General features: G+C 34.0%; 1 protein-coding gene across 47 annotated transcripts in view; it reads left to right on the top strand.

Annotated features, from left to right (window-relative positions):
• Positions 1 to 12,464, top strand: part of MBNL1 (muscleblind like splicing regulator 1) — a 227,871-nt gene that overhangs the window by 199,535 nt on the left and 15,872 nt on the right. For 24 of the 47 annotated variants that reach the window (XM_033204060.1, XM_033203847.1, XM_033203950.1 and 21 more), the window contains 3 exons: positions 7,891 to 8,148; positions 9,317 to 9,370; positions 10,229 to 10,382. In XM_033204060.1, the coding sequence (XP_033059951.1) occupies positions 7,891 to 8,148; positions 9,317 to 9,370; positions 10,229 to 10,382 (466 nt within the window). The remainder of the gene's footprint in view (positions 1 to 7,890; positions 8,149 to 9,316; positions 9,371 to 10,228; positions 10,383 to 12,464) is intronic. The other 23 variants (XM_033204069.1, XM_033204183.1, XM_033204154.1 and 20 more) reach the window with 1 other exon arrangement.

Raw genomic sequence — 12,464 nt, 5'->3', positions numbered from 1 at the left:
AGACAATAAGGAAATTTAAAATACCATAGATTGCCAGCCTTCTGGTTCTTACATAATTGCTTAAAACTGACATCTTTACAGCACCCAGTGTGATACTACAGAAAAAAAAAAAATGTTAAATTGGAAAACAGGAATTCAAGAATTACTGCATGTGATGTTGCTAATTAGGTGAGCCAGCTTGGATCAGCATGCTCTTCTTCTCTGGACTTCATATTCCTCACATGTAAAGTTAGGGGATTGCACCCCATAATCTCTAAGGTCACTTCCAATTAGAACATTCTAGGGACATTTAGGTCATTTTCTTGTTTTTAACACCAGCCACAAGCTATTGAAACATTTATTTTTAAAAATTATATACATATACACACAACATGAGATTTATATCAATATTCATATTATCCTTTCTTTACTGGCTATCTTTTAAAAGACTTTGTTGCCAAGTACTTCCTATACTCCAAAATTCATGCTTCTTTTTCTTTTTTTTTTTTTTTTTGACACGCAGTCTCACTCTCTTGCCTAGGCTGGAGTGCAGTGGCGCGATCTCAGCTCACTGCAACCTCCACCTCACAAGTTCAAGCAATTCTCCTGCCTCAGCCTCCTGAGTAGCTGAGATTATAGATGTGTGCCACCATGCCCGGCTAATTTTTGTATTTTCAGTGGAAACAGGGTTTCACCATGTTCGCCAGGCTGGTCTCAGCAATTTCTTTCCATGATTTTGTTAAGAAATTATTCACATCTATAGATTCTAGAAAAGACTGAGTTTTTTTTAGCCATACCCGTTTTACTACAAAGAGTTAGTAATTGGAGAAATCATTGTTTGACTTATTTTCAAGATGCACAGTAATTTTTTATGGTGCTAAAAGAATTCGTGAATGCATTCATTCTCTCATTTACTCAACAATATTCAGTAGAAAACTGTTGAAAATATTTTAAGTAGAAGATGTGAGGAATGTCTTTGAAACCCTTTAATTCCTGTCTTATCAATGACAAGAAAAGATCCACATGATAATAGTGCCCAGACTCATAACTGATGCCCAATAACTTGTTAAATGAATGGATAAATGAGTCAGTCAACCAATTACTCAGGTGATTAAACACAGAAAGATATATTCCCTTATTCAGGGCTCAGGGTAATCCCACAGAGGTACCAAAATATGAAAAATGTTTATCATGTGTTACCATTCTCCTTGGAAACATGTTTACATTTTGAGCAATTCAGCTATAAAATATGGCATCTTGATTATGCACCTAGACCTAAAGCAGTGGTTTTCATACTTTAATGAGATTAGAATCACTTGGGGTGATTATTAAAAATGTAGGGCCTCATCCCCAAAGACTGATTCAGTAGGTCTGCGATAGGGTTTGGTAATATTTTTCACAGATCTGCCAGGTGACTCTAAATGCAAATAGCTATAAACACATGCACTAAAAGATACTAGCATCTCTTATTTAGGCTTCAACTTTTCATCATTTATTTAACGTATTTGTAAATGATGTAGTTTTTTGTGAACCTTAATTAAAAATCCATCTCCTCCAATAAGTTGATGAGAACACTGTGCACAGCATAGTGGAATACTTTAGGTAAACAATGATGATTATTAAGGTAATTTATATTACATAGGAGTAATCAAATAAAAACCAGGGGACACGTATTTCAGATACTTACGAAAACATTAGATTGACATTTGGTTAACTGCACCATTTTTACATCAGCAGTCTATATGAGAAAAACATAAGTATTCCAGGAAAGGTGGACAAACAACAGTTTCTGATAGTTTCAGTTTGTGTTTGCTTGTCTTAAAATAAATTATTCTTGGCTGAAAGTCTTGTTCTGTGAGGTAATCATTACACGAGTTTCTAATTCAGGCCACTAATGGTTGTATGTTTCCACTACTTCCACAGAAGAATCTAATAACCTTTTTCATATAGGCAGAAAAATATATAATACCCATTGACTACAAAAAATAGAACATTTAAAGCTAAATGAGGATTAGAATGACAGTGAAAAGCATGCCTAGGTTGGGATTATTTAGGTGTTTAGTGGATTTAACATGATGGAATAAAAGACTTTCTATTCAGAAAAGATTAGAAAAGAAGATGCTTTTAATAATGTAAGAAAGTCTTATTGGTAGGATTATTTTAATTTTGCATTTTTTAGAGGATGTTTGGCTACTGCTTTTGTGATTTTTTTTTAATATCTCTGGAAAATTCCCAAGAAACCTTAAGAGTTTTGCACATAGAGGTTTATGTAGGTTGTTTTTTTAAATCTGTAATGAACTTTAGAATGACTCTTAAAAATGTAGTAACATCTTCATTTGAACAATTTAATACACTATGGCTCTGTCAGTTATTAATCTCTGTGATTAGAGTTTTGATGTGGTGTAGAGTTGTAAGTTGCTTAAACTGTAGTAATTGCTAGATTAAGAACAGTAATTCACACCTGCAGTCCCAGCTACTTGAAAGACTTAGGTGGGAGGATCACTTGAGCAGGGCGGTTGAGGCTGCAGTGAACTGAGATTGCGCCCCTGCACTCCATCCTGAGTGACAGAGGGAGACCCAATCTCAAATAATAATAATAATATAAATTAAATAAGGTAATGGCTAACTTGGTGTATTGACAAGCTTGTTTCAAAGTTGTGTCCATTTTCCTGTCCTGTTGGTTTTGCACAGTCATTCATGGGAATTAATAAATGATAACGTGGAAGTGGACTTAATGGTTCTGTCGTTGGTCATTCCTGGTCAGATTTTATGTTTTTATGTGAGATCAAGTGGTAGATTCTTAGTTCCATTACCTATAGAAGTATGCTTGTGTTTTCTGGCCCGAATAGCAATGATGGAGTCTGCCTTTTAGACTTCAAAGAATGCTCCCATTTGATCCTAACAGAAATACTATGAGGTAGTTAAAGTAGATGTCCTTTTCTTGATTTTTTTTGGAAGGAGAAAAATTTATCAAATATATACAGTTATTGAATAATCAACTGTATTAGTCCATTTTCATGCTGCTGGTAAAGATATACCCAAGACTGGGCAATTTACAAAAAGAAAGAGGTTTATTGGACTTACAGTTTCACATGGCTAGGGAGACCTCACAATTATGGTGGAAGATGAAAAGCACATTTCACATGGTGGCAGACAAGCAAAAAGGTTGCACAGGGACATAACCCTTTTGAAAACCATCAGATCTCGTGAGACTTACTTCCTATCTTAAGAACAGCTCAGGAAAGATATGCCCCCTTGATTCAGTTACCTCCCACCTGCTGTCTACCACAACATGTGGGAATTGAAGACGCGATTTGAGTGGGGACACAGCCAAACCATATCACCAACTGAAACTAGAAATCACATCATCTGATATTTATCTAGGGATTTTAATTGTACAATAAATTGACTACAGTTATATTTACCTAATTGCCAGAATTATGAGGATTACAAAGTGGATATTTTAATCCTTTTAAAATGAAGATAGAGATAATTTCTTTGCATTAAATTATAAACTCATGATCAACAATGTTGTGAACCCTTTGATCAAAGTGATTATCCAGGATTACTTTTTAAAGTAATACTTAGAAAAATTTAGCTTGTTAGTTCCAACTTAATAGAAAGTGAAGTCCATGCTGCTTATTGGCGAACATGTGGCTATATGTCTTTGAATATGTTTCTTAATATTAGCCATTAACTATTAAATTGACTTCTCAAAATGTTACAATGGACAAAGTCCCTGTTTCTTCTTATAATTAGCTTTCTATTCCTGCTTTTGATTGTTATTCTCCAAGATGACTGAGTTAATTATACAAATATGGTGAGCACAAAACATATTACTTCAAAGGGATATCTCCTTAAAGAACATGCAAATGACTCTCCAGTTTTGAATAAATTCAAATATGAACATTAATCTCCTTAGAATCCCAGTGCTTTAACTTGCAGAGCATTGTTAAATTTAATACTACTTATAAAACTTATTATTTTGACCATTTTGAAATATGTTTTTCATGTATTAAAAAATTAGAGATCAAATGACAGGATTATTCATATTATCCAGATTTGTATGATGTGTTATAAGCTGTGTATTATTTTATTCAGTATTCATGACCTTTTAAATAGATGTTAATAGTGTTTTCATTATGAAGACTCCATAGCTAGTAAAGTGATAGGAACTGGAACTCATAATTTCTGACTACAAACCCTATTGTCTGTCTATTCCATAGATATTTTTCTGGAAATAGAATTTAGAACTGGAAATAGAATTTAAATGTTTTCATTGAATATCTTCATTGGCAAATCTTGCCTTAGTGCTTGTAGAGTAAAAGGCTCATGTTGAATCACATTACATGTGTAGCTAAATAGATTTTATTATTTTAATGTAGGTTTAAAAACCATTTATCGAACATTGTTTTTTTTTCTTTTGAGACAGAGTCTTGCTCTGTCACCCAGGCTGGAGTGCAGTGGCAAGATCTTAGCTCACTGCAACCTCCGCCTCTCAGGTTCAAGCGATTCTTCTGCCTCAGTCCCCTGAGTAGCTAGGATTACAGTCGCCTGCCACCATGCCCAGCTAATTTTTGTATTTTTAGTGGAGATGGGGTTTCACCATGTTGCCCAGGCTGGTCTCAAACTCCTGGCCTCAAGTGATCCACCCACCTTAGCATCTCAAAGTACTGAGATTACCAGCTTGAGCCACCACGCCCAGTCACAAAATATTTTTATATGTTGACCCAGTACATATACATGTACAGATAAATCTGTACATTTATCTGCCAAAAATGAAAAATGCCTATAGTTATGGATATATTATTTGAATATTATTTGTGATATGGAAATACTGGAAATTATCTAGATATCCTCCAAAAGAATTACCTGTATTATGTACACTATTTGATGAAATTTGATGCAGCCATCCAAAGTGATCACTCTGGAAAATATTTAGCAAAATGAGAAAATGCTTATGCAGCATCGTTGAGCATAAAAGGTCACCAAATAATAGCTATACTGTACAGTTTTTTAAAATGTGTGCATACATACAGAAGACTGGATGAGAAGAGAAAAATGAGCCACAATGTTGTTAGAATTTTCAGATTTAATTTACATTCTGTGTTTCAAATTCTCTGTGATAAATGTCATAATTTCTTACCCTGTTTTTAATTATGAGATTAAATTTGTTGAATTTAAATAATTTGTCAATTGTAATTTACTAGTGTAGTAGTATGTCTAAGAGATTTATTTTGGGGATCAGCATAAAGTGTCCTCGAGTTTATCAGAGAAACCAGATCAAACCCATATTGAGCAACCAAGGGATAGATCCCATTTTATTGATGATGTCTATTAGGAAAAATGTGTTTTAGAAGCTTTGGGAAGTTCATGTTCCCATAGTTACCCCACAATTCAGATGCACATCTAATGGTTGGTAAATTTCCAGTCCCTCTGGCCTGTACCTTTCACCAGTACAAGTTTTCACAAGACATTTTCTCTTCTTTATTTTTTCAAAGGCAAGAATAATGTGAGAGTAGCTATTACAGTATGTTTCTTTTGTCCCATTTCTTACGTCAGGAAAAACCATAAGCTGCAAAAAAATAAAAATATGAAAGAGTCAAACATGCATATTATGCAAAAACAGTTGACTAAGTTTTTTTAATCTCAAAGAAGGTTGGTTTTATGACACATACTGAGCTAATTCTTAGTTATTAACTCTGCTTAAATATTTGTAGAATTCTTTCTAAATGTCTCACAGCAGAGTAAAGAATATGAGATCATAATAAACCAATCCTTAACCTGTAGAACCCCACCCCCTGCACACACATGCAAGTACGAACACACAGAACCTAAATAACTTCAGGTCTTCTTTATTGTTAATGTGGGAAAGAGTAAACTACATAGGAAAAATAGAGTGTTAGTTCCCTGCTGCCAGTTCATTTTGAGCATATTCAAGAAAGCAGGAATTACTGAGGAGCAAACAGCAGCTGAGAGAGATCACTTATAGACCTTCTGCAAGTTTCCTGTTTGGTGATGCCTGCATTGACATAGGTTTGCTTAAACAGAAAAATAGCCCTTTTGTTTATGCAGTAGTGTATATTTAGCATACACACACACACATACACACACACACATACACACATAAAACTTTTTATCATTATTTAAGGTAGGCACTATACTCTTCCTGAGTATAGTGATGAGCCTCACATACAGTAAATTTTGATTAGGTACTGGGTATTGTTTTAGCAAACTCCATAGCTGATGCTAATGTTCAGCCAGAGAGGAGGATAATTATTCTGGGTAACAGCTTGATCATTTTTGCTTTTTAAGTTATAAATCTTGGTAATACTTTTTTTTCTTGTGTTCAATAAGATAAATACACTAATAAAAAACCAGAATCTTGAATAACTTTTAAAGTCGTTTTTGTGTTCTTAATAACTCTGAATGTGGTGATGAATGACACTGGCTTATTGTATGTATTTGGAACACAAAACTTTAGCTAGCTTGAGGTTTCCAAGTAGTGCAAGATATCATTTATAATGCTCTTTTTTAAGATGTAGCGTGGTACAGATTATAGTATCTCTTTCTTTAAGAAGCACTTTCCTCAGTAATAGGATATGAATATAATATGGGGAAAACACCCAAATTTAAATGCAATCATTTTATTTATATAAATCCAAGAAAACCTTTGCTTCCTAAGTCATAGCAGGGTTACAGTTTCTCTTTCTTGCTTAACTTCAAAATAAAGTGCTTGATATCTGCATTTGCTATTTGTGAAAGGATACTTTTGAACAGTTAAAAATTGTTTTCTTGAAGCTTGAAGGAAGAGCAGGAAAATATTAAAAGGACATTCTGTGTTTTAGATGGCCCTCTTGTGGTAAAAGGGTCAAAGTATCCCAAATGAAGACTGCTTTTAAATAATAAGAGTCAAAATTGCGCAGATGAATGAGAAATAATGTTTTCGCCTTTTCCCTAAGATCTCGGTGGCAAAATTAACAGAATTGGCAAATATAAAACAAACAGACATAACAAAACCAATCTTTTTTTACTGCTTTGTATAGCTACCAAGTGAATCTCTAAAGATCAAAAAATGACTCCGGGAAACATTTTCATAAAAAGCTATCAAATTTGATTTTGTATATTTTTCACTTGGAAATAATTTTATATTTACACAAGAGTTGCAAAAATGGACCCAAGAGTTTCTGTCTAGCCTTCATTGACCTAAATATTAATATCTTGCATAACTGTGAAATCTCTCCTAAGACCAGAAAAATTAACATTGATATAGTGCTGTTTAACCAATCTACAGACTTCAATCAAATTTTACCAGTTGTCCTCCCAATATTCTTTCTGTGACTCCAGGATCCTCCAGCTTGTGATAGTATCTCAGTCTGTCTTGCATGACCTTGACACTTTGGAAGAGTAGTAGTCGGTTATTAAGTGAAATATCTTTCCATTCACTTCATCTGATGTTTCATCTTGATTAAATTCAGGCAGTAATACATCTACTGTGATTGTGTGCCCTTCTCATTGTATCGTATCAATAGGTACATAGTGTCACTACATCTCATTATTGGTGATACTAATTTTGATCACTTGGTTAAAGTGATGTTTGCCATGTTTCTTTACTGTGAAGTTATTATTTTTCCTTTGCAATTAATAAGTATATCAACACCATTTCAGATTGTATTTTTACCATAATTAATATTATACCTGTATTTTCTTATGGGCATTTATACTGAAATGGAGTTATAATTGGTAACTAAACTAGGAAATGCTGAAGTTACTTTGTTGCCTTGTTTGAAAATCATTTTTCCCCTTTCATCTGTAGCTTTCTGTCACCAGTCTTGCACTTTAAGTTAAAATCTTCAGAAAGCGTCTTCTTGTTCATGTTGACTAAACCTCATGTACTTAATGACCTCATAGGTATGTCGAGAGTACCAACGTGGCAATTGCAACAGAGGAGAAAATGATTGTCGGTTTGCTCATCCTGCTGACAGCACAATGATTGACACCAATGACAACACAGTCACTGTGTGTATGGATTACATCAAAGGGAGATGCTCTCGGGAAAAGTGCAAATACTTTCATCCCCCTGCACATTTGCAAGCCAAGATCAAGGCTGCCCAATACCAGGTCAACCAGGCTGCAGCTGCACAGGCTGCAGCCACTGCAGCTGCCATGGTGAGTAGAGATATCAGCTCTCTCCTTGTTAGCAGTCAGAAAAGCAAAGTGAGCAACTCTATCTGACTACAAGCTATTCATTTATTAACCTTTTTTAAAATAAAATTGCTGAAGATATGTTTGTTCAGGTATCCCAGACAATATATAAAGAAGTTACTTTCACAGAAGTGAGGGTAACTCCTCAAATGGTTCAGATTGCTCCTACCCTTGGCCTAACTCTTAATCTGTCTTATTCTGGATGTAGGGTTTCTGAAATCTCTGCTTTGTAAAGAACCACCTGTCTCCTTTTCAATTTAACGATATTGCCATTTTCGGTCTTCTTATTTCTGTGTGCCATCTAATCAGCCATTGTTTTCCTTTGGTGTGTTCTTTTGCACATCAAGGCTCTTCTTCACATGTATCTTGCTTTTAACAATAACATGATCCGGAACTATTTAGGAGAATCGTTTAACAAAATTGTTCTTAGAATTAGCTACAGGATTTTGAGTAGTATACTCTCTAGATTGTCTGAAATAATATTGTGGCATAAACATAATATTAACACTAGAGAAGCTTGACTATGCCATTATATAGAAAGGAGAGGGACAGCAGTACTCAAAGAGTTAGAAACTGGATCATTAAGAATAGCTACTAAACTATATTATCAAGGTAAATTTTAATGTGATCTAGTAGCTGATTTTAATGAGCCCATTCTTTGTTCTTTGCTTAGCTGTTTTAATGTTGTCATTTTTTACATAAATATATGACTTAAATCAATGAAATACTCATTTTAAAAGTCACTGTGTAGTATTTCATAACAGTGATATAATCATGAGAGAGATCTTTTCTGTGTTTGTTTATGGATACTTGAGCAAAAATACAGAAGGCAGACTCTCTCCTCCTCTCTTCCTTTCACTCTTTTTTTTTTCTGTTAGAGTATCTTGTTTGTAATTAACTACAAAGAGGAGTTATCCTCCCAATAACAACTCAGTAGTGCCTTTATTGTGCATGCTTAGTCTTGTTATTCGTTGTATATGGCATTCCGATGATTTGTTTTTTTATTTGTTTTTTCTCACCTACCCAAAAATGCACTGCTGCCCCCATGATGCACCTCTGCTTGCTGTTTATGTTAATGCGCTTGAACCCCACTGGCCCATTGCCATCATGTGCTCGCTGCCTGCTAATTAAGACTCAGTCGGCTGTCAAATCACTGAAGCGACCCCTCGAGGCAACCTTTGACCTGGTACTATGACCTTTCACCTTTTAGCTTGGCATGTAGCTTTATTGTAGATACAAGTTTTTTTTTTTTTAAATCAACTTTAAAATATATATCCTTTTTTCTGTTATAAAGTTATAAAGTACAATGAAAAAACTGAGTGTGGTTTCCTGACAAAATTAGTAGAAAGACTTTAATCTAAGTACATAGACGGATATCATACAATAAAAGATTCTGAAAGCCCAGCAGCCCACATTCAGTTTAACTACATTGTAGAATGTTCTAAAGAAATACTTGGAGGACATAAAGAGTGTATTTTTGACTGTATATTTATGTACCTGTTTGGTTAGCATGGCTTTAGTGGTAGAATTATTTACATTTTAATATTTATAGTTCAGTATTTAAGGAAAAAAACTTGCATGCTCTGGGACATTTGCATGTCTAGGTAGATCTGGGGGGAGGAGCAGTGGGTTAGTTTTTATTTTATCTGTTTCAGTCACTCTGTACAATTAACTATTAACATTGCTTATACTTGTCAATCCTCATGGAGCTCGCAGTGCGGCTTTTCCTCTTTTCCCAAATCAATGGCTTCTCACAGAAAGCCTGAAGCATTATGGGACCTAAAGCACTTTAACACATTATAACATGTGCTCTCGTACTAGTGAGATTTTGTTTTGGACAAAAATAATGCTTCCTTTAAAGCTTTTATCTTGCTTTTTTTTTTTTTCTTTAATTTTTTGTTCATTGGATTTTTTCCCTCGGGTAGTTAAGTGCTCTGCTGCTTGCTTGCTCATGCTTCCTAACAATTTTAGCCTTCGACTGATTTTTCTTTTTTCTTTTTCTCTTTTTACTGGTATTTGTTTTTTATACTCATTCACTAAACAGGGAATTCCTCAAGCTGTACTTCCCCCATTACCAAAGAGGCCTGCTCTTGAAAAAACCAACGGTGCCACCGCAGTCTTTAACACTGGTATTTTCCAATACCAACAGGCTCTAGCCAACATGCAGTTACAACAGCATACAGCGTTTCTCCCACCAGGTAAGGGGTGGGGTTTCTTAATAAATGAATCTGATGATCTACAGAGAGTCCTACTGTTAGGGCAGATAAACCACACCCCAAGTTTGTTTGTAATTATAGATGAGGTGTCAGGTAAGGTGGTCAATGATGGAAACTTATCTGAGGTGTCTCATGTGGTTTTCTTCAAAAAGTAAGGATTTTAGCTTAATGAAATATGGATTAAGGATCAGTAGTATTTTATACATTTATATGTGTTTGTGTAATTTGGAAATGAAATATAGTTCTCTTGTTTTTCTCTTTCCTCCACACTGTTATATGTCTGTCAAGCTATTTTATGATACTTTCTTGCTGTAAGACCCCTTTGCCTTCATTATTCCATAGAGTTAATTTAAATTATATAAAACAACACTTTCAGTTTTGATTTTTATTTTTCAGCCTTTTTGTTTTCAAGGTCAAGAATGAAAAAAAAAACTATGTGTTCTAGAGCTCTTAAAAAGGGCTCTTAGTGGCATCAATCAGTACACTGCTTAAAATTTTGACTGTTCCTAAGCTAATATTGAAAGAGCCCTAAGTGCTCCTCTGTTTAATTTATTATGGAGTTTTACATTTGTGGTTTCAGCTTATTTTCAATTTGGTAATGTATACATAATCTAGAATTACACAAATTGCAAAGTTTAAAACACAGACTAGCTACTTATTTAATTACCTGGAAATTTACTCTTTTTATTCAGTCTGAATTTATTTCAGAAAATACATATAAACTTATTATTATCTGGAATTTTACTAACCAGAAACTCTAATCTCACTTTCCTCTTTATCGCTTCACTCTTATTTTGAGAATACCATGGTTTGAGAGACTTACTTAATAAAATATTTTATTAATTAAATTAATGATTAGATATATATGTCAAAAATCCAGCTCCCAATTTTATATTAGACTATATTGGCAGTATTTACAGTGTATTAGGTTCATAATGCTGTAAGAGAATGTGAATTTGTTTTTGATTCATGAACAAAAGAATAAATTATATGAGTTTTTAATACTAACCATAACTTTTTATGTAGTACATCTTTGAAAATCAGTCATCCATATGTAAAATAAATATGAGGTAACAGTTAACTAGAATATGCCACTAGCTGAGATAGCCACTGCCCCAGACATATGGATAAAATGATATTTGTACTCATGAAATAGTATCTTTCAAATTGCAGTTTGTTCATATTGGAACAAAAATCAAATCATTTTGACCTGTAGTCTCACATTTCTCTTATGTTTTGTAATATTGTAACTTTCTTCTCAACATGTATAGTTTTTCAGAAATTAATCTTTTTGCTCTTGTGCAGGTTGCTGTGTCCCTAGATTTTCACTGCCCCCAAAAAACAATCCATCAGTTTTTCTGTAGTCAGATGAGCAAAGTTTCAAGGGATTATATGTAGCTATCATAATCTCTTTGAAGAAATTAAAACTTATTTTTGTCGGTTTATTTTATTGGCTAAAACATTACCATGAGAAATGACAGTTTCAGCTAGACCAACGGTAGTGAGTTATCTCAGTTGATTGTTCACCGTCAGTTACAGATTGAACTTCTCATTCTACTCATTCCCCTCTTCTCACTACTGCACTTGGCTAGTCTTAAAAAATATGATAGTTTCTCTACTAAAGTCTAAAAAACAAATCTATGCTATTTAAAGAAAACTGAAATAATCTATTTTATCAAATAGGTTTCATGTTAGTTTTTTCAACAACACTCAAGTGACTATAGTTTTTTTCTGAACAAGTATAACCATCGGTTGCATGGTACGATGACCCTTACTGGTGACACTAGTGTCTCCCTAGAATAGGTTTTTGATGACCCTTACTTGTGACACTAGTGTCTCCCTAGAATCGCTTTTTGTCTGTGGATAGAGCCAAAGATGCTAGGTAAAGTTCAAATTAGGGAAAATAATAAACTCATTCATAAATCAGAATCAAACTTGCCTCTCTGTGCTAGGGTAAGCATTGCTAATTTAAATAAAATCTACATTAATTGAAATATGCTGAAAATTTTTTAGATATATTTGCATTTATTATGATGCATTTTGCATCAGAGATATTCCAGTCTT

This window comes from Trachypithecus francoisi, unplaced genomic scaffold (genome assembly GCF_009764315.1).
Source record: "Trachypithecus francoisi isolate TF-2019V2 unplaced genomic scaffold, Tfra_2.0 Lachesis_group0, whole genome shotgun sequence".
In the NCBI taxonomy this organism is placed as follows: Eukaryota; Metazoa; Chordata; class Mammalia; order Primates; family Cercopithecidae; genus Trachypithecus; species Trachypithecus francoisi.
The sequence above is the reverse complement of the archived record's forward strand: the minus strand, read 5'-3'. Positions and strand labels throughout refer to the sequence as shown.